A 22,720-nucleotide genomic window follows, 5' to 3' on the forward strand; every position below is an offset into this window, starting at 1 on the left:
TGAATTCATAATACAAAACACCACCCTAACATAACATGATAATAATATTGTAGTAATGTGACCTTCAAAGTTGTTTGGGGCTAGAGGCCAAAATATACAACGTGATATGTTTTTTTTTCCCTGCTAGCATTTGCTTCAAGCTTGTGCAGGTGTTTCAACTTTTGTGGTGACAATGGTTGACCGGTGGCTGACATCGGCTTCCCTGATTGGTAGCATCGGAGGCTCAACCCCTTTTAAAAAGCAGACCTGTGATGACGACAGGGGGGAAATTTCATCTCTCCTTCACAATTTAGAGAAATGTACTTAACTACCACTGCGACTTGAGACTTCAGGGATTTAGGGCCCCCCGGTTGTGTCATGTTGTGTCCTGGAATCCCCCATAATAACAGTGGCCATTCAGAATGTGACAGTGATTTAAGAGAGCTTCAAAACTAACGGTAACATGATAAACTCTAGAACAAATATAGAAGCAGAAAAACAAAAACATAATTTAAAAAAAAGTAGTACGCTTTTATTATTGATTCAGAAATACCAGATAAAAAAAAAATCTATAATACTGATTCTGTTACATGACATGAAACAATCTCTCTGTTGGATACATATTGCAGAGGATTCCAGTAACAAGGTCACTCTTGGTCTATGGTGCTCTGAGAAACACATTAATAATTAACTGAGGCTCATATCACGTTATTTGAGCAGCATGTGAAACAGTGTGTGTCATATTATGTATGTGTGCATGTGCCTGCTGAATATTTACTATCTGCAAAGGAACATATTCCTGTTCACACAAAACATCCTGCCGGGTTCAGTGTTGCAGGGCAGGGAGGATGACCCCAGTGCAGGACCCAAAACCCACCCTGTAACCGTCTCTTTCGCAGTGACCTGGTAAGAGAAAAACGCATCTGATGATGAAGCCACTTCATGTTTCCCTCCATCTATTCTATCTTCATCTGACCCCAGTTATTATAACTATAGAAATCACATTAGCTGTTATATATATGGATGTAATTTAATCTTCATTAGGCTTATTGATCTTCGGCCAGGCTTTGGCTGACCGAAACCAACTCATTCTTTATTTTAACCAACTGATAAGAGTGTCTATTTTGTTGTTTCCTGATCAGTATGATGATTTGTTACTTCTAACCTGTAATGGTGATTTCATCTCCATCCCGTAGGAAGGTTCTGGTTTCTCTTCCACCAAGATCAATGCTCTTGGATCCCCTCCATGATAGTTCAAGCATGGAGCCAAAACTCTTTGGATCCTTTTGGGAGACAGTTTATGTGCACTGTATATTAAATGGATACCACAAATGTACCACAAGAGCAACGTTTATGATATACTTCAAGGACCCTATTAGGTCCTTTCTAAAATTCTTATTTTGTGCATAGTATGTAATAAACATAAAATGCAATTTATTAAGGGACGAAAAACATTGAAAGCTATGAAAAGTTCTGAGGGAACCCTGCTCCTACCCTGGCTACCTGGTCCTTAGAAACAAAGATTTCCGTTTGAATGATAATATATATATATATATATATATATATATATATATATATATATATTATGTGAGTAGTCCTTATGTACAAGTAAATTATGAGTAACAAAAAAATATGTACTATTGAACATTTAAAAAATTTAAACTTTCAGCTTTGCTCTACTATAGCCTATAATTTTTAAAGTGAAGCAACAGAATAACTGCAAAACACAACAAAATTCAAATTAGAATATGTAAAACCGAAAGAAAAAAAATCAGCATTCAGATACCGGTAAATATTTAATTGGCAAGATTGGTTTCTTCGGTCTGACATTATCTGCCCTGGTTTTGTGAAGATTCTTTCTAAGAGGACTGATGTTGCTACAATATATAGTCATTGTAGGCTACAGTTGACAAATCACGAGCGTGCACACTGCAGTGCACACAGGAACTGGAGCTTGTATTATTATGTACAAAACACAATACTGTAGTGATATTTTCCCCCCAATTAAGAGCTTGTTCTATTATTTATTTTTATTTTTTTACAAAATTGTGAGTTTTATTTTTTTATATTGCCAACCTCCCCACAATATTGTGATGATTATCATATTTTGAGGTTCATATCGTGATATTTATTGTATTGTGACGTTTGGATATCATTACTTCCCTAGTTACGATATATACAGGTAGCCTATACGAACGAAATGCAACGTCTGTGTCGTCAGACACTTACATGTCCACTAATGGTGCCAGAAGCCAGCAGGTCTCCAGGTCTGACGTTGCAGCCATTGACTGTGTGATGAGCGAGCTGCTGCTTCATTGTCCAGTACATGTACTAAAAACATGGAAGAGATGCGCATTTTATCAGAAGCAGACGTAAAGAGAAGCGTTCAGGATTCACAGGATGTCATCACTGCTTTCTTGACTGGTTTCAGTAAGAGACCTGACTACCTGTCAAATAATCATTTTGTTGCAATATTAGGTGTATCTCTGGCCATGTTTTGGCTAAAGGTTTGTGGTGGTCTTTTTTTTTTTTAAATAGATAACTATTAATGTATGTAGGCATGTAATGTATTTAGGATTACAGTACTGTACTCATTTTAATTTTGGATTTAGGCTTTAGTTAATATCAATAGTTATAGTTAATTTAACATGGAAAATATTACCTTGAAGTTTGAATTGCAGATGTTCAAAGATTCTTTCATAAGTTGCCCTGAAGGAGAAAATTTTTTTATGACTAAACAAGTTTCGCTACATAATACATATAACATATACCCACCAGACACAACATGCACAATCTAATGATGAGTTACGTATGAAATGAACAGTGTTATCATTTTCAGTAGATGTAAAAATGCTTTTCAACCAATTCAGAACATGTGTGCCTGTGTTGGAAAATTATGTGAGCAGAAAGGGTTAAAATACTTTTGGTAAAGAATAGGATGAAGCACATTGTATAATATGAAACCAAGTGTATGAAAGACAGGAAGAATTGTGTAACCCGCAGTGTACAGTACGTGAGTCAGCTCACAGAGCGAAAACAAACTTTGTGTCTTCCATACCTTTTAGTGATACAAACAGATTAATGTTGAATGTGTATGGATCTTCATGTCGGAGGTAGGGGAGTGGTTGTGGGTCCTGCAAGAAGGGATGGTAAATTATATAGCAATCATAAAAAGTCATTCTAGACTTCCGGCCGACGTGTTCGATGTAGGACGTGTGCAACGGGACGTCTTGGGGAATTTGATAATAAATACGTTTATTGACATCATAGCTTGACCACAGTGCGCTGTTGTGAAGTGTTGGGATTGTGACTTGTTACTATACGTCGGCCAAATTGAAATTCCAAGTATGCCGAGTCTTAGAATGAAGACTGACTCCGCCAAGTCTGGTCGCGGTAGGCCGGACCCGCAGCCTGGGTCCCCTGAGAAGCCGAAGGCTAATGAGGAGATGCTACGCTGCATCAAACTAATGATGGACGAGCAACGAACGCCGATTGTCTCCAAATTCGATATCTGTGTCAGTTAGGAAGGCTCGAATCACGACCGCTTTGAAACCGATGGAAGCTAGCGTGCAAACTGAGGTGGGTAAGCTAACTGCGCGGGTCGACTCCCTGAATTAAAAGCGCGAGGATTTGGAGGCACGCTCCAGGTGGAACAATATTCATTTGGTGGGCCTGCCTGAAGGATCTGAAGGACTGAAACCCACACAATTTGTCGCTGAACTTTTACAAGGTTTATTGGGACTCGACGAGAAACCCGCACTGGATAGGGCCCACAGCACACTACGAGCTAAACCGAAGGAGGGCAAACCATCGCGTCCGATGGTCATCAGGGTGACGAAGTTCTTTATTTTGTGAAGTTGAAAAAGATTAGACTAACTTTACCTAAAAAAGCATCGTCATTTCACAAGGTACGAACAAATTTTTTGTCTTCTGTTAACACTGCAAATTGTCAGATTATGCCTCAGTAAGGCCTTTCAGTTCACCTTAATTTCTATTTGTATTGTTTATTCATGCACATGTTTTCTTTATTAATGGCCAGATGTGCATTTGTTTTGTCTGAAATCTGTATTTTATGACTGGTATTTAACTTTTATATGTCCAGGTTTGCCTAGAGTAGGTGGCGGGGTGGGTGATCTGGGATATTTCTCATCTGTTGTGAATACTGTTGGACATTGGCATTTTATTCTATGTGAAAACTCAATAAACAGACGGTTACATTTTTTTAATTCTATTAAATAATTTAACGAACATATAATAATGAAAACATACAATCTACCACAAAATATTAGAAATCTGGCCCATGCTACAGCACACACATCATTATACATATCTATCCATCCATCCATCTTCTTGACCACTTGTCCTCACAAGGGTTGCAGGAGGATCCTTTCCCAGCTGGCTTCGGGCAGTAGGCAGGGTACACCCTGAACTGGTTGCCAGCCAATCACAGGGCACACAGAGACAAAGAACCATCCACACTCACAATCACACCTATGGACAATTTGGAGTGTTCAATTAACCTGCCATGCATGTCTTTGGAATGTGGGAGGAAACCGGAGTACCCGGAGAAAACCTACGCAAGCACGGGGAGAACATGCAATTTCCACCCAGAAAGGCCGAAGCCTGGACTCACGTCCTCTGCACTGGCACGTGCCTAACCAGTCAGTCTGAGTTTTACATTTTTGAGGCGGGATTTAGAATGTAGGTCCAAATGTCTAATTGCGATTTACAACCTATCTTAACCTATTTTTTTCTTTGATTGGCTGTGTTAATGCCCACAATTGTGCAAACTGCCCGTTTCTAACTGTGCCAAGCTTTGTGCATCTGTAAAAATACCAACACTTGGTGTAGCCCGGCCATTGGCACAGTTAGAATTGCGCTGGGCATGAATATAGAGCCTGTAGTGTTTGCATCCACGGTTATGACCTGAATGGGATTCTGCTCCGCAAAGGGTAACAAGGCCTCCATGGGGACCACCCAAGGTGAGATGGTTGTTCCAAAATTCTTCCCCAGGAATGGACCCAAAGGAACATACTCCCAAGCTTGGATGTCTCGAGCTGGAAGAGATTATACATGAGCATGAATGTTTATGGTCTTTTTACCCGGATAGCAAGCAGGCAGGTCAATATTCTTTACATTCAAACCTCATTCCTCATTGCCTCATCTATGAATTTATTGGAGAGGGGAACTAGAAATTGTGTTTGTGTGTGTTTGATGACTAATCTCCAGAAGTAATTGGCAAGCGGCAGCCCCCGCCCATACTCGTAGTGACCCAATTTTTTAGGGCCCGAGCAGCTACTGTTGCGAGGTCCCTATTATTCTTCTTCGTCGTCTTTGTAATTGTATCTCATTTTTGGGGACCTAAACATTTCTGAAAACTCACCAAACCTTGTACACTCCTCGGGGTCCGCGAAAAATGTGATATTACGAAGTTGCCATAACAATATAATAACAAATAGCGCCCTCTAGCGCTAGCGTGGAAAAATATGCACCAATCCCGGCACGTTTGACCGAGGGCTAGAAAAATTGGAAGGCATGTGAAGCGCCCAGGGACACACAAAAAAGTCAGCAGAAGCCATATCCTAAAATGTACAGGAAGTGAGCTATGGATTTTTGAATGTAAAATTTTGGCCCATTTTTGTACATTCACTGTGGTCATTCTTTTTGCCCATTTGCCAACAGTTTTCATCCGATTTACTTCTAACTTGGCATACATCATCTCAAGACCTGGGACAACAACTGGGGAGAAAATCTTGACTTTTTGAAATACTATATGACGGGGCCTCAATTTTTGCCTTTAATATTTCCTTCATCAAAAAAGAGGAAATGCTTAATAACTCCGCTGTACAAGCTCCAAAAAATCTCAAACCTCCCATGCATTTTAATAGCCACGGCCTGAAAACATCTATATGATAATATTTGGTTATACATGTAGCGCCACCGAGTGGTGACAAGAAATGTCATACTTTACATTTTTATCTATTGTGCCGAGCCCGTTAGAGGGATCCAGTTGAAATTTTGTCAGGAAAACCTTAAGATGTTGATCATGCCCAACACAACATAACAGCGTAACATTTCGCCAAAGGGCGTGGCCATTACGGTGCCGTGAAGTCTGATGATTCACCGTAACAATTAAGATGCTTGACCCAGATGATCCTATCTTCTCAAAATTTCACACATTTGATGAGAGTCTAGGTCTGAATACATCTGCAAACTTATATTTATTCGTACTGATAGCGCCACCTACTGGCAATTTAAAAAAAAAGTTTTTTCTTCAACGTTTTTCTCCAACCACGTTAACTGGATCTACCTCATATTTGCTCAGAAGAGTGTTTAGGCCTTTATGATGTCATAACACGAAGATTGTGAGTTTTCGTGAATCACTGTGGGCGTGAAAAGGTACTGTTCGCCAAGAAAACAACGCCAATTTTGAGGGCCTAAACAGGCACAGAAACTCATGAAACTTGTCACAACTTGACCTTGCAAAATGAGCAATATTTTATCATGTATTGTGCTATTGTTACAAAAAATTACTCACTAGTGCCCCCTATAATTGTTTTTATGAAGCAGCCCCGGTTGTACGTTTAAGCAAGATCTACGAAAAAAAATTGGTATTTGAGGGAGCCAAAGACAAAAAAAGAAAAAAAATTTTATGAGCTACAATTTTTGAATGTACGATTTTTGCTTATTTTTTAACATTTACAGGGGGCATACTCTTGCTCATTTCTCCTACACGTTTGATCTAATTGACTTCAATCTTGGCCTGGACCATGTCAAGACCTGGACCAGCAACAGGGGGAAAAATCTTGAGTTTTCTAAATACTATATGACGGGGGTGGGGCATCATATTTTGTGCTTCATATTTCCTTCGCAATGAAAGACAAAATATGTAATAACTCCCCGGTATGCTCCAAAAAAATCCCAAACTTCCCTTGCATGTTTATAGTACTGAAGGTATCTCTATGACAATAGTCAGTTATAAATATAGTGCCACCTAGCCCTTGGGTCGACAAAAAAAATAAATTACGACACCTAATGTATTTTGTCCCAAATTTGGATATGATAACTGTCATTAATGATTTTTTTTTTTTTTTTTACTTTCCACCACTCAAAATGTTCAGTGACATCAGAACAATCCATATATAAAATAACTTTCATTTATTTATTTATGATGCCCTTAAGGGTCTTATCATTGACCAAAAAGCTTTACACACTCATCACACCTGGCAAAAAAAATTCCATATGTAAAGGTTTATTATGCCATTTTCAACGAAATTCTACTTCCAATGTGCTACTAGCCCAATGTGCCACTACCCCAACCTGCAAGTACCTCAAAGTGGCCTGGGCCCTTCATAGATGCCCGCAGCTCTATTTTTAATTAGTTTTTTATTATAAAGATGTTTCCGTACTTGATCAAATTTTAATTGTAAAAACATTATTTCTCTCTAGTAGGGCTGGGCGATTTTGCCTGAAAACAAAATCTCAGATTTTTTAACCCAAAAATTGATTTATGAACCCCCCCGATTTTATATTATTCTTTTTTTTATTATTATTATTATTATTTTACATAAACCAAGAACTTTAACTCTTTCACTGCCAAGGACGTTAAAAGACGTCATCCATTTTTTAAAAAATTCTTTTTTTTTTGAAACGGGTGGAGGAAAGCCTTGGCCAGCTGTGGTGAAAGTTTCAAGCAGATCTCGTTAGCCTAATGACTATTTTTGGCCCCTAGATGGCAGCAATGACTCTCTTTTGACAAGATTGGGTAGGCGTCAGTAGAAGACGTGAGGCGGAGCTAGAGGGGACAATGGCTGGGGAAGGGAAGAGAACATGGCGACCGGTTGCAAGCAGCTCACGCTCGAGCAGTTTTTTTCAAAGACGAAAAGCATCGACCAACGCTAAAGAGCACATTGATGACGACGATGATCATCATCGATGATGATGATGGTGACTCCGAGGTTGGAAGCATTGACGCGGCAGTAGAAGACGTGAGGCGGAATTAGATGGCTGAAGAAGTGAACAATGGCGACCGGTTGCAAGCAGCTCACACTTGGGAATTTTTTTCAAAGACGAAAGGCATCGACCAACGCTAAAGAGCACATTGATGACGACGATGATGATGATGATGGTGACTTCGAGGTTGACGCCGAAGTTGGAAGCGTTGACGACGTCATAAAGGTTCACAGGCTAGCGATGCTAACACCGGAAAACGCGGAGCACAACCGAGCACGCTCAGGCGGACGCTCAGGCGGACGCTCAGGCGGACGTTCAATCGGACGACGAAGAGTGCCCCGAGTCCAATGCATATTCATCGGAGTAGTGGGTACAGTCTGCTACTTGCTATTCCCCGGAAAAAAAGGCCGTCAAGAAAGTGTAACGTCTGCACGCGAAACAGACAATCGAAGTGAAACGTATCTGTTGTGCAAATCCTGCTCCGTCTCCTTGCACGCAGGGCAGTGTTACGAAAAGAAAAACTGTATTTGAAACATCCACATAATTGTAAATAGTACCACAGTTGCACACATTTGTAAATAGTTTGCGAAATTTTTTGTCAAATTGTTACACTGTTGAATGGAAATAAACGTATTTTGCAATCTAAAAACACTTTTTCATTGTTGTTGGTGGTGTATTACAGAAGTAAAGCACTATTTAGGTGTTTGTGGCATCATTCATGGACAAAAAGAAGTGTAGAATTCACTAGAGTGCATGAAATAACATCGTTTCACAAAAAGCTCTTTTTCTGCACTTTTTGTTTCAAAACAGAGCATTTCGGTGAAACTAACCATTTTCTATTGTTGATTACTGAAGAACGGAATAAGGTAGAACAAACTTTTTTTCTGATGAAAGATTAGAGTTCAATCTTTCATTTGGTAGTATGTGTGTTTCCATAGTCCAAACACAACATTTTCTGTGGATCTTGAAAGATCAGTCAAAATGCTTAAATCGGCTGGCACTGGCGACATCCCGTTTCTGAAAACGTCTGGCAGTGAAAGAGTTAAAAAGTTTTGCTTTCATTTTATCAGTTAACAAAAGTAACCATATTTCTTCTCTTGGAATCAATGTGCAAAACTTCTACCTTGAATCAAATACTTCTGGAAATGTAAATCTATGTGTTGATAAAGTAGAAAAGTACAACTTTTTTGGTCAACTTTGTTTTATAAGCTAAACAGTGTTACTTGTGTCCCTCAATGACACAAATAAACATCACATTTTGGCTTTAATGTAGGAACCGAGGTCTGAGCTTTGTCATGCCCTCCAACTGTCTGCTGATTTAACAAGTACAAGTACTGTTATGTAAATTGAGGTGGCTGTTTTACCATGACTGGCAAATTTCCTTTTAGCGTTATTTGATTGGCCAGTCCCCGGATTAAGAAAGTCTTGGCCTGCCGTAAATCGGCTATTTTACCGTGATTAGTCCGCTTCACCAAGTTCACCCCATCCCATAGATCTCCTTTCACTTTTTTTGTTATCAGCATTACCAGCCCACTATACTAAATTTCATAAGGATTTTATGTCGTAAACAACGCAGATGCTGATAAGCGTCACGGGCACGGCGAGTGAAAGTAAGCTTGTCTTTCATACTGCTGTTAGTGCTTGCAAAGTGAGTCCGTCTTGGCGAGATAGCGTACATGTAGCGACCACGCAGCGGCCTAAACGTGCACATTTGTGCTATTCACATATGCTTGTATGTGCACATTTGTGCTATTCACATATGCTTGTAAATGTCTATAAGCAATCAGGATAAAATATCCAATTACAGCAGACTAAAGATTCCTTGCTACGATGATTGACCAATATTGGAGCCGTTAAGAGCAAAACTATCGCTAGCATTTGAGTTACGGCAAAATGACCAATGCCTAAACAAATGGCGTGGGGCAACTTGAGCAATGCACTTGCGGCTAGGTAGCATGAGTTGCACATATCTGGCTTCTCCCGTTTTCAGCAAGTGGTGAAATTGAGTCTTATTAGCGAGGTGCAACGTGTCCGCTTTGGTGATCGCTCTTATTGTGCCCCTTTCTTGTCATGCATGCTTCCTTGTGTTAATGACTCCTCCACGGAACATGGTATACTGTTTGTTTGTTTTTATTTTTTAGCGGGAGTTTGTTTGCTCTTGTTGAGTTCCTCCTGTATGGAGTGTGTGAGGACACGACTAGCAGAGCTAAAGCTACGGAAGCGCATGGGAGCGAAAGCCACGGGCACAGCGCAACGAAAGGGGGAAAAAAACTTGATGTTATAATTTTTGTAATCGTCCACAACAAAACACTCGAACTAATTCAAAAAATAGATTTATTGCCCAGCCCTACCCTCTAGATTGCTCTTCAATCAGAGAGCACGAGAGGCTGCGTCACATCAGCACCAAGAGCTAATCAGATCAAGAAATCTGTGTCTTTCAAGTAAAATAGGAAGCAGGTTTTATGTTCACCAAATAAAAATGCAAATCGATGTGGTTAGTGCATTGAGATGCTATTAGCCATGAAAGATTTTAACCTAAGTCTCCATTGTTTACACTTATGCTCATGGCTTGCTGCTCATTCGAGTTTCTTGTCTTTCAATTTCCTTGGGTATCGTTTGTGGACGGAGTCTGCTGATGTGTACCTGCAAACTATTGTAATCTTTGAGGGTTTATTTGCCCAGCAGCGGTGGTGCGTGTCACCTTTTGGAGGTTTTCCAATTCATAGTAGTTCCCATTCCACGCTTTCATTCTAGTACTCCTATATTGACAAACGGATAACTTGAAATCAGAAGTAAAGGGAAAATAATGACAAGAAGTTATTCAATACTCATGCCCTTAACTTATTGTATGACTGTTTAAGTTACAGATTAGACTTGTGACATCAGCAGGGTTGGGAGGGTTACTTTTAAAATGTATTCCGTTACAGTTACAAGTTACCTGCTAAAAACTGTAGTTAGTAGCGCAATCCAAGTACCATAATATTAAAGTAATGTAACTTGATTATTTTGGATTACTCCAATACCAAGTATGCTCATGAAGACAAAATAAAAATAAACGCTCAGAAAGACAGACAGAGGGAGAGGGAGAGAGAGAGAGACAGACAGAGAGACAGAGAGACAGAGAGAGAGATGGTAGATTGACCACATTCAATATGGCGGAGAGGCTGACGTATGGTGTAACAATTGTTCAACGAGGTGTCTATGGGCACAAATTCAGTAGCCGTAGCCGGTCTGAGGTTGCGTTTACGGTGAGCGCCTCAGAGAAACGTTTGCTGACCAACCGCATGCATTTTATAACAGTTAGTAAGCCAATGACGCCAAGGATGTTGAAATCACTTCTGTTTCAGACAACTGAAACATAGATGAAATAGACTGTATTAAGTCTACAGATGCATAATGGCCGCTATGGGGCTGCTAAACAAGCGCTTAGGAAAGAAATAAGGTGATGGGTTGCACTCTTAAGTCAGCACGAAAAACACCGACAGTCTTTAATCGTTTGCCAAAAGGTGAGAGAGAGAGAGCGAGAGAGCGAGTCACTGAATATAAAACTGATTTATAAATCAATTAAATTGAAAGGTTAGTGCTCATAAGGGGTCTAATCGTCATTTCAAAAGTAGAGTAGAGTAACTGATACTGATGTCCAGGCTTGGGGAGTAACGGAATAAGTACCGCCATTACGTATTCAGAATTTTTAAAAAATGTATTCCGATACAGTACAAGAAAAATCTGATTACAGCAGATACATTTATTAAAAATGGGGATTATTTCGGGAGATTGTAATTTCAACGATGAGAGAGAGATAGATAGCTAGCTAGATAGATAGCTAGATAGATAGATAGATAAGTAGATAGATAGATAGATAGATAGATAGATAGATAGATAGATAGATAGATAGATAGATAGATAGTCATCCAATGAGTTAAAGTAAAGCTTTGTTCGCTAACAAAGCTGTTGTTGCTGACACTTTTGATTGACTCACATACATGCCTCTACCCTGGCCCGTTTTTCCTCCTCCTCCTTTCGCCGCTTCCTTAATGCAGTACCTGAGAGCTTGGACCTTTTCATTGTAAAGGTTTTTGATGTATAGACAACGACATAAGCGAGCCATCCATCTATCAATAGCGCTAACACTCGATACACGACCCCTCCCCCTACCCTTCACTGTAAACAGCAGCAGGTCAGATTCAGGTTGCCAGGTCATGATCTCATAGTATATACTAGACTAGAAGTCATAAAAAAATAATTATTATATAAAATATATATGCAGTATAATATAGCATATATAAATAAAGTAATCTAATAATGTAAAATAAATAAAATATATATGCTCTATAACATTTTGTAGCATCCTCGGTTGAAATAAAGGTGGTCTCTCCAACTGATGGTTCAAAACTTTTTTTTAAACCTTCCTTTGTGTGAACACACTGTAAGAGCTACAGTACAAATAAACAAAAATTGCCATTAATAACTCAAACGGTATGTTTTATGCATCCTTTTACCGTATTTAAACCATATTTTAGGGCGACCATATTCCAATTTCCAAAAAAAGAGGACACTTGCCCCGGCCTTGAAATTGTGGTACCATTTGCAGTTACACAGTGTACTTCACTTCCTAGTATTCACGCAATACCAACCGGACATTTTCATGAATTTAGAAACCCACCAGACGCCCCAACAGGATGTAAAAAAATGATCAGCCCCCTCAGAGGAGGTTGGTCACCCTACCATATACTATAAATTAATTGCCTTAAATTATTACCTTTTATAGCCTTGACAATCTCTTGAGTAGAATTTATATTATAAATAAACATTTTAACCTTGCCCACTGCCTTTATAAATACCTTAAAACAAAAATAAGCCATACAAAAATACACTCTTAGTCAAGAATCTTGAGCAATAGCATTGCTAAATATTTACCAAGGAGCGTTAGCACACTCCAGTGGACGAAAACTGTAACGTTTTACTATGCAGTAAATTACACAATGTACATGAAATATAGCAACATTAGGTAAACAATGAAACATTGCTCCAATACAAACGGTGCTAAAGAATCGTTCACTGAATTAGTTGTAAATTTCCGTTTTCTCTGATTTCCTGTGGCGCGCACACGTCTTCCCTGCACTTGGAAGACGGCGCTACTAAGTACGTAGGTTACTTGTGTCAATTACTACCGGTTTATGAGACCTTTTTCTGTATCCTTCAAAATAAAAGTCTCAACTATATTATAATACCACAATAAAACAACGCAATTCTGCAATACAAAATTGCAAAAACTAAAATAATAGCAGGGTCATTTACATATTTTAGTTTAGAAAACCTGAGGGGGGGAAATAATATTTATCGGGGGTTTTTTTGCCCTGCATTTTGGCGCCCCCTCTACTAAATGGCGCCCTAGGCGACCGCCTAGTTTGCCTATGCCCTGGGCCGGCCCTGCACAAGCACACTGGAACAATTCAAAAGCACTTTTTTAGACTTGTTGTGTTTGCAGTTCACACTTGCTTATTTTTTTACACTTCGGGTCAACCTGCAGCCATCCTTAATGTGGCAATTAGTCATCATGGTAATGAAATCCTCACTCGTCATTGGCCCAGCTGTTTCTGGGAAGGGGTGGCCAATGATTCACTTTCATGAAGCAGGGCTGCTCTCTCAAAAAAGGCTTATTTCAACACGGATGCGTTAAGTGAACTACAATTCTTGATCATGAAGCTATGGAAAAGACAATTTGTGAGAATACATGAGGACTCTTTTAAATTGTAAATAATACAATATACAAAGTGTATCCGTAGACAAGCTTCTTTGACTAAGTAAAGCATTATTCCACACATTAAACGACAAGGCATTAGCAATTTGTTTACTTCTTGATTTAAATATGTCATATTATGTAAAACAATACAGTACAAGATGTAACGTGGAGCACTTTTGGTCCATCTGTCCATCAATTTTCTATTCCACTTATCCTGTTGCGGGTCATGCAGTTGCGCACTCATTTTTACTAAATCCAACATAATGCACTTAACTTACTGCACTGCCCTCACCTACTTATTATTGTGCATTTAATGTTGATGAGTGATAGATGTGCATTCTTACCACTCCAATCGTTCATGAGTACCATGCCAAAGATGTGTTCATGGGCTTTCTCAATAGGGATTGGCTCCCCAAGCAAATTCCTCCCTCCAACAAAGAAAGCCTACACACAGAATAAAACGTGCATATTTTTAGATATTAAAATAAATTTCAATTTAAATGAAGTGAGCGAGAGATTTACAAGCATGCAAGTGATTAGATGAGCGAAAGCTATAATCACCATCTCCAACTCAATGTCCAATTGCTTTGATGGGCCAAAAACAGGAGGTTTTGCTGCGACGAAGGAAAGTAACATTGCTGTAAATTCAGTCTGTATGTTTACTTGTACTGTTCTGTGTTCATTATTCATTTAGATAATGTAATGTAAAATGTAATAATATATTAAAAGGTGAAGGCTTTTTCTTGAACCAAACTATTACAATCTACAGTAAATATTTAACTACACAAACTCACATTGATGGACATTAGTGTGTATGTGGCTCATTTACATTTGGTCAACATTTATCAGCAAAGTCAGTGTAATGAATTTAAAGATACTCTGATCAGGTCTCATCTGTCCCAACGGTCGCCGAATGGGGGTGCCAGAAACAACCACTGATGATGCTCTTCCATGATATCCCACAGGAAGGCTCAACCTGAACAAAATAAAGTGCTGATTAAGAGAAAATAATAAATAATTAAGTTGTTTTAACTGATGTTTTCAATATCATAATAATCTGAGGGACATTCTGAAATATGATTATACAAGTAGAACCAGGTTCTTTAGTGCAACATTAATGTCTGACCTCTGATTTATACTGTTTGGAAGAGATAAAACAGTTTTGTCAAGCACGGATAAAAGTATATAATAGTAAGCTCTTAACTACGTAAATGTTGCACAATTATTGAATTAAAAAAAATGACAGAATGACCATAAAGCAGATGAGAATACTATCCTGTTAAGCATCTTCTCTGCATTGCATTGTCGGAACCCAAGAGAGAGTGATGCTTGAGCATGCCTCCCATGAGAGCCTATGAATAAATGAAGGATGTTTGTGCTTCGCAACTGAGGCAGCCAAAGGCTACACTTATGCTGCTGTGGTACAATGCCCTTGTATTAATATGGGCATCGGCTATATCAATAAAATGAACCTTGGATTGTGCCTGTACATATCATTGATGCAAAGAGCACTGGGCAGTTGGTTCCACTGTCCACACAGTCCTCTCTCGAACAGCGCTTGCCTGCAGATGTTATACCATTGAAGTTATAATAAGTTATAGATTATTTATAGAAATAAAAAACATGAATAGTCCTTGCTACATCCTAGGAGTAATTTATCGACCACCAAATGGAAATTATGTAGACTGCTTTTGATAATCTTTTGGTCAAAAATTTTGACCAAAAGTCAATTGTGTATTTTGTAAATATATCTATAAGAGTTAGTAATTAAGTCATTCATTATTTATTATTTAAAAAGCTGCACTTTGCCATGTAAATCGTAAATTAAATCTTGCCCAGGGTGGTGGCTTGGACTCCTATAAGTTAATAGCTTTTTGGGGCGTCCTTTTTCACAAATTAAAACTAAAATGTATATTCCGTCGTGAGACTTTGTTGATCGCACGGATGTGAGATTGTATTTATGAATTATGTGATATTGTGAAATAAACAAATAATCAAACAAAACAAACAGGAGTATTAATATTAGTTTACCAGTTTGGCATTAGAGCATTTTCCTTTCCACGAAACATGGTGCCAACATTAGTTGCATGATCCCTGGATGAATAGAAGTCAGTGTAATCACCTGTTAAAAAAAAATTCTAAGTCACATAAATCACAGTGATTAACAGGCTGAAAATGTAACAATTAAAGCAAAATGTAATGTTATTTCATCTAGCAGAAACCAGATACAGTATCATGAATCATTTTCTCCCACATTAGAAGAAAACACTGCCACCTAGTGCTAATAAGTGTTAATGAATAAGCCACTCCTAAAATCAAACAGCCCTGCTAATTCAGCAGCTATGTCATTACATTGCATTCATATTTGACCCAAGGTCTTATCTTTTGGCTCGTGACATGTTCGATTTGCCCACTAAGTAACTTTTTGCCCTCTGTTTAATAATGTTCTCCTTCATTTTCAACACCTCTTTGGATTATTAACTTCCACAGAGAGAATCACATGCAATTTGGATTTTTTTTGCTTTTGTGTAAGTTGACCAAATAGTATCTGACACATTTCATTAAGGCACCTGGTAACTGTTTTAAATTGTGAACACGCACATTTTATCTTTTAATTGTTTAATTTCAAATGTAGCCATCCATCCAGCCATTCATTACCTGAACAGCTTATCCTCACATGGGTCGCAGGCGTACTGAAGTCTACCCCAGCTGTCTTTGGGCAGTAGGCGGGGTACCCCCTGAACTGGTTGCCAGCCAATTGCAAGGCATTCACATACAAACAACCACTCACACTCACAATCACACCCAAGGACAATTCACAGTGTTCGTTCAATTAATGCAGGCTTTTTGGAATGTGGGAGGATACCAGAGTAGCCGGAGAAAACCCACGCACGGGAGACCATGCAAACTCCACTCAGGAAGGCCGGAGCCCGGATTAGAGCTCATGACCCATGCACTAGGAGGCCAACGTGCTAATCAATCGACCACTGTGCCACCCTAATTTCAAATCTCCCTGAATTGTAATAATTCTCTGAGATAATTTTCTATTTAGCCAAGTAGTACATTTATTGTGTGTCTGTGTTGATTTTGTGCACATGTGTGTACTGTAGACTTACCAATATCTGCAGGAAGATGCATAATGGCAGCGCTCTGAGGGACAAAAGCTCTGCAGACAAAAAAGAAAAAAGTTACCAGTAAGTTAAAACAAGAACATAATATACTGAGTAACCATAAAGTAATTAATTTAATAATGCATCAGTTTTATATAGCGCTTTTCTAGACACTCAAAGACGTTTTACAATGGAATGGATACATTATTCACGCACTCACACATTCACACTGTGGTGGCGGTAAGCTACTTAAGTAGCCACAGCTGCCCTGGGGCAGGCTGATGGAAGCGTGGCTGCCACCACCAAACATTCGCACCTTCCATATACCAGTGTGAGTAGCACTGGAGGCAATGTGTGTGAAGTGCCTTGCCCAAGGACACAACGACAAATGACTCAGAGAGAGCGGGGATCAAACAGCCGACCTTCTGTTTACTGATTGACCGTCTCTACACCCTGAACCACGGCCGCCAAATTAAATTAAATTAAATTAAGAAACATATTTGACGGCAAAACAAACAAACAATTGCCTAAGAAAAAAATAATACTTCTCTTTTGCATATACTGTGCCAGAAGAAGAGGGGGTGGAAGTGGAGAGTATGAAAAGTAAAAACAAACTAAAAAAAAAAACGACAGAAGAACAAAAGAAAAAGAACAAGCAAACCAAAGTGCACACTCAAGGTGACTAAAACCAAAGTAGCTTACAAAATTACTAAATGAACATGCATTGATAGCGTTTTAAAACATTTCAAATTAAATCAATAGTGTAGGGAAAAAAGCAAAGTTTTTAACCTGGATTTAAAAGCATTTACACTTGTGGCTGACTTCACTTCTGTTGGCAGCTTATTCCATTTGTGTGCAGCATACCAGCAAAATGCAGCTTCACCATGTTTACTTAGAACTTTGGGCTCCACTAAAGAGCTCAGAGCTCTAGTGAGTTTTATATTCAATTAGCATTTCTTTAATGTATTCGAAATTTAGGATCCAAACCAGTCAGTAATTTATAGACCAGTAGCAGAATTTTGAAATCTATTCTACAGCTGACTCAGAGCCTTTAGGAGTGGAGTGATATGTTCGGATCTCTTTGTTTTGGTCATAACTCCATCTGCAGCGTTCTGAATGTGCTACAACTTTCTAATGCTCTTTTGAGAGAGTCCAGACAGAAACAGTCATTTTCACTGAAGCAACCAACCCCCTTCGCTTCCGGCTGGTCTACTGGATTTTGACTGATTTTGCAAGGTCCACAGAATATTCTGTTCTATTGCTATAAAAAAAAAAATATATATATATATATATATATATATATATATATATATATATATATATATATACCAAAGGCAAGCATAGAGTCTCTTCTTTCATCAGGAAAAAAAGTATATTTGTATCTGTTGTTTCCCAAACCTATTGGAAACATTGTAGAGAAGAGCTTATTGCAACATAGCCTTGGCTGATCTACTGTAGTATTCTCTGCTGCCACATGCTGGCCATTTTTTGTAATAGCTACAGTTTTTTTGTAACTACCATTGCTTTAAGCGACCTCTTCAGGTCAGAAGCTGCATCAAAGCCTTTTGTATGCTCTAGCATAAAAAAACAACAACATAAAAAACATATAAATAAGTTTTTGGGGAGTCAAGGACAAAGTATTAAAAAACATATTTATACGTTTTGGGGTTTGAATGAGTTAAGTCTACTGGAGACAAAAGCGTAGATAAGCTTCTCTTGGTCTGCTTGGAGAATGCAGACCTTCAGTCTGGAGAGGTTTTTCAGCTGGTAAGTAGTGATTGATTTGATATTGCTGAAAGTCAGCTATCCGCAATCCGAGATTTCGGGTTTGGTCTTTGGTTTATACAGACAGTGACTGTAGGTGTTTTCTAACAGCAATTCTCTTTTCTTTATTGCCAAAGACAATTGCCCCCATTTTGTTTTGGTTTAGCTAAAGGACATTTAGGTTCAATTCAACCCCACCCAAATTCCCAGCTTTTTCAACAGTAGGCTATATTATGATCAACTGTATCAAATGCTGCACTGTGGTCCATTTAGTCAATGTAATAGTGAATGCATTGGGATTTTGGCCGGTCTTGCCCACTGTGATTTCACAAGTTGTCTGACTTCATAAATATGAAACACAATACACATTTTGAAGGTACAGTATGTGACACTGTTCTGGCTGCTGTGATGGACACGCTGACTTGTTTTGGCACCGTCAAGCATGGCAGGGATTTTACTGCGCTTAATGCCTTGTGGTATAATGTTGTATGTTCACAATCGTACAAAACAGTAGCTTGGTGAAAAAGATTAACTATATAGACTCACCTTCTACATAGAGTGCAGTCATCTCTTAGAGTGCTTTCATTGGCTGAGAGCAAAAACTGCAAAGTGCTTCTCGTCTCCTTCCATGCTTCATATCCCAGACCCATGAAAGCATTTAGTGTAGACTGACATATGGAACATAATATCATATTTACAGTCAAACACAACATTATGTATAAGCATGCAGAATTGGACAAGTCCTACAGTATGTAACATTGATTATTGTTTTAGAGTGTATAATATTATAAGTATTCTGCTTACAGTATGTACTGCTTACGCTACAACTATTGCAAGGTGTACTCATGCTAGGGTTGAAGAATGATTTAAAGAAAGATTACGATGCAACTTGAGAACCCTGTAGACACAGCAATATGTGTTATTCTGCCTTATGACACACGCAGTATAATAGCACTGGGAGTCATACGTACTTGGTCACAACTCCACAATGTTTTTTTGTGAAAATGTTGATCATATAATTTTTAAACTTGCAAAAGTAAAAGGATAATGCTGTTTAATTCTGACTCCAGTAATACTATGGCAATCTTAGTGACATGTTGAGGAAAATACTAGGGCTGGGCAATAAATATAATTAATTAGATTAATCAACATTTTAAAAATTTAATCGTTGAAAATGTGCTAAATCATGAAATCGAGGTGCATATTAACAAATTAGGGCTGTCAAAATTAAAGCGTTAACTCTGGAGATTCATTTAAATTCTTTACATCGTTTAAAAAAATAACTCAGTTAACTCAATTTCATTTACTTGCTGTTAGGGCCACCAGGGCGAAGATGGACAAACACAAACTATAGGTTAGTTTTCCTTTCAGTTTTATTTGCTTGACACTTCTTGGAGAAATCGCAAGTAATTTGTGGACTTTACAAAGCCAAATTCAAATAGCATATTAGTTGTATGTCTCTGGTGTATCATCTCAGAGCAAAATACCCTGATCAACCCTTCTGAAGTGTGCTGCTTGTCGGCAAAACTAAACCTGGAAGCGTTTTGGGAATTCTCTCTATGGGAAAAAAGATGCCGTGAAAAGCTGAGCACATTTGGATTGTTTTGTTCAGCAGCTGTATTTTACAAAAGAATTCTATTCGGCAGTAAGTCAAATAAGTTTCCCGTGAGGGTTGGACTCAGCCAAGGTTGCCCTTTGTCACAGATTCTGTTCATAACTTTTATGGAAAGAATTTCTAGGCGCAGTCGAGGCGTTGAGGGGGTCCGGTTTGGTGGCCTCAACAGTGCATCTCTACTTTTTGCAGATGATGTGTAGCTGTTGGCCGTGATCTCCAACTCTCGCTGGAGCGGTTCGCAGCCGAGTGTGAAGCAGTTGGGATGAAAATCAGCACCTCCAAATCCGAGACCATGGTCCTCAGTCAAAAAGTAGCTAAACCGAAAGGCAAAGCTCTTGATTTACCGGTCGATCTACGTTCCTACCCTCATCTATGGTCACGAGCTGTGGGTTGTGACCGAAAAAAACAAGATCCCGGATGCAAGCGACGGAGTTTCCTCCGCAGGGTATCCGGGCTCTCCCTTAGAGATAGGGTGAGAAGCTCGGTCACCCGGGAGGGACTCAGTGTCGAGCCGCTACTCCTCCGCGTTGAGAGGAACCAGTTGAGGTGGCCCCGGGGACGACCCAGGACACACTGGAGAGACTATGTCTCTCGGCTGGCCTGGGAACGCCTTGGGATCCCGTCGGAGGAGCTGGTTCAAGTGGCTGGGGAGAGTGAAGTCTGGGCTTCACTGCTAAAACTGCTGCCCCCGCGACCCGACACGGATAAGCGGTAGATAATTGATGGATGGAATTCTATTCAAGGATCAAAGAAAACTATCAGAACAGTCTTTGATTCTAAATATACTTTCTATTTGATTATTTTACATTAATTCCAAGATTTTACTATATATATATATATATATATATATATATATATATATATATATATATATATATATATAATAAGCAGAAGTAGAAAAATGTGATTAATCGCGATTAATCATGGAAAATTGTGCGATTAATTAGTTTGAAAATTTTAAACCGCCTGACAGCATTAAACTAAATACATTTTTGCCTTTTCTGGATTATTAAAAGCTGTCATTCTTATGAACTGTTACATCCGAATGTTATTGTGAGTTGTAATTTTGCACAAGTGGCAGAATGCTTTATAGGTGGTTTACAAGACATGTTTACGCTAGATCCCAACTACTTCTGATTCTGAATCAGTATACAGTACATAATTGTTGTCTGATTTATTTTTGAATAAATGAAATCTTTAAATAAATGTTTGTTGGGTTTGTTAGATTAAAATCGATTAAAATCATAATCTTCATCAATCTTCTTCATAATCACCCAGCCCGAAAATACTGTCCTTCACAATGCAAAACAATTACCTTTTGAAAGGCATCTTTATGTTTGGACATTATTGGTCCTTGAAACAGTGAGAGTATCACACCCAGGTCCAGTATCTGGTCTCCAATGGCCACACCAATGCGACGTTTGGGCTGAGGAAATAAAACATCTCAAATTAGCTCTGTGAGTCCTTGAGGACTCATTCTCACATTTTAGCATATACTGTAACAAAGCGTAATCATGCAAGAAAGAAAGTATTGTGTTCAAATTTGAAAACCATGTTTGGTCCTTTCTTGTTTAAATGGTAAATGGGGTGCACTTAAATGCAAGTCCATAGAACAAAGACCAAAAGCACTTACATTGTCCAATGTGGAGAATATGCCATATGGTAGGTTGTGGAAGGAGAAATCAGATGATGGTTGTACTTTTATAAAAGACATTTTCACTCCAGAGTTAGTATTAGTTCAACCTTGCTGAGTTACTGAGTGAGCACTGAGCAACATCTGCGAGAGTTTACAGATGTTGCAGCCTTTGGACCGGCCCGCCTGCTACCGCACATCCAATCACAGGCAGGCAGCCGGATCCACCCTAACTTGGGCCCTCTGAAGTTAATATAAACCAGTTTGTGGAATGACTTAGCACCCCCCCCCCCCCCCCACACCTTCACATTTAAGGAGCTGTGCATATAAATTAAGATAAACACATAAAGTAAAAGTCGTGCATGAACAACTTTACATTGTGATGTTATATGAACAGTACATTAAATGTACGTGCAAGTGTTTACTAAATTCATTATTTAGGTTGACTTCCAACAAATATAAGATGTGTTATGGTTAGTTATTTGTTTGCGAAAGTTGTAACACGTAATGGTTTGAGCCGAGGACAACATGCGTTGCTGGAGACGTGCGAAGTTGGCGAATTTGGCGTTACCACGCGTCAGGGAAAAGTGTAGCGGTCTTGATTTATGCATGTAAAGTTGCAACAGCGCGTTGCCGTGTAATCTCCCCCTAATATTTAAGAAATCCATTCATTTTCTCAATTGCTTATCCTCACTTAAAAAAGAAAAGAAAAACTTTCGAGTTCATCCTCCGCGTTTTTGCGGAAGTTGAATTCGGACATCATAATCATGCGTCATGTAGGTACACACCATACTGCTTGTAAATTGTAGCACAAAATCGTACACTCACTTCGTCGCCATATTTGATGTGTCAAAGTGAAGCAACCGTTTGAGTTCGGGATGCCTCATGCTTTTTTGTTTTTGTTTTGTGGTGCACTCACACGC

The 22,720-nt window shown here is 38.9% G+C and overlaps 1 protein-coding gene across 1 annotated transcript; it reads right to left on the reverse strand.

Moving 5' to 3' along the window:
* Positions 1-486: 486 nt before the first annotated feature.
* fah (fumarylacetoacetate hydrolase (fumarylacetoacetase)) lies at positions 487-22,083 on the reverse strand. The gene is made up of 14 exons (XM_077564249.1): positions 21,798-22,083; positions 21,480-21,590; positions 19,096-19,217; positions 16,792-16,841; positions 15,707-15,797; positions 14,554-14,651; positions 14,237-14,289; positions 14,020-14,119; positions 4,906-5,036; positions 3,038-3,113; positions 2,642-2,688; positions 2,209-2,310; positions 1,145-1,262; positions 487-882 (listed from the first exon to the last, which is right to left on the reverse strand). Exons 1-14 carry the CDS (start codon positions 21,876-21,878, stop codon positions 806-808), a joined length of 1,257 nt encoding a protein of 418 aa, XP_077420375.1. The 5' UTR covers positions 21,879-22,083; the 3' UTR covers positions 487-805.
* Positions 22,084-22,720: the final 637 nt, after the last annotated feature.

The sequence above is a fragment of the Vanacampus margaritifer genome, chromosome 4 (genome assembly GCF_051991255.1).
Source record: "Vanacampus margaritifer isolate UIUO_Vmar chromosome 4, RoL_Vmar_1.0, whole genome shotgun sequence".
NCBI classification, from domain to species: Eukaryota; Metazoa; Chordata; class Actinopteri; order Syngnathiformes; family Syngnathidae; genus Vanacampus; species Vanacampus margaritifer.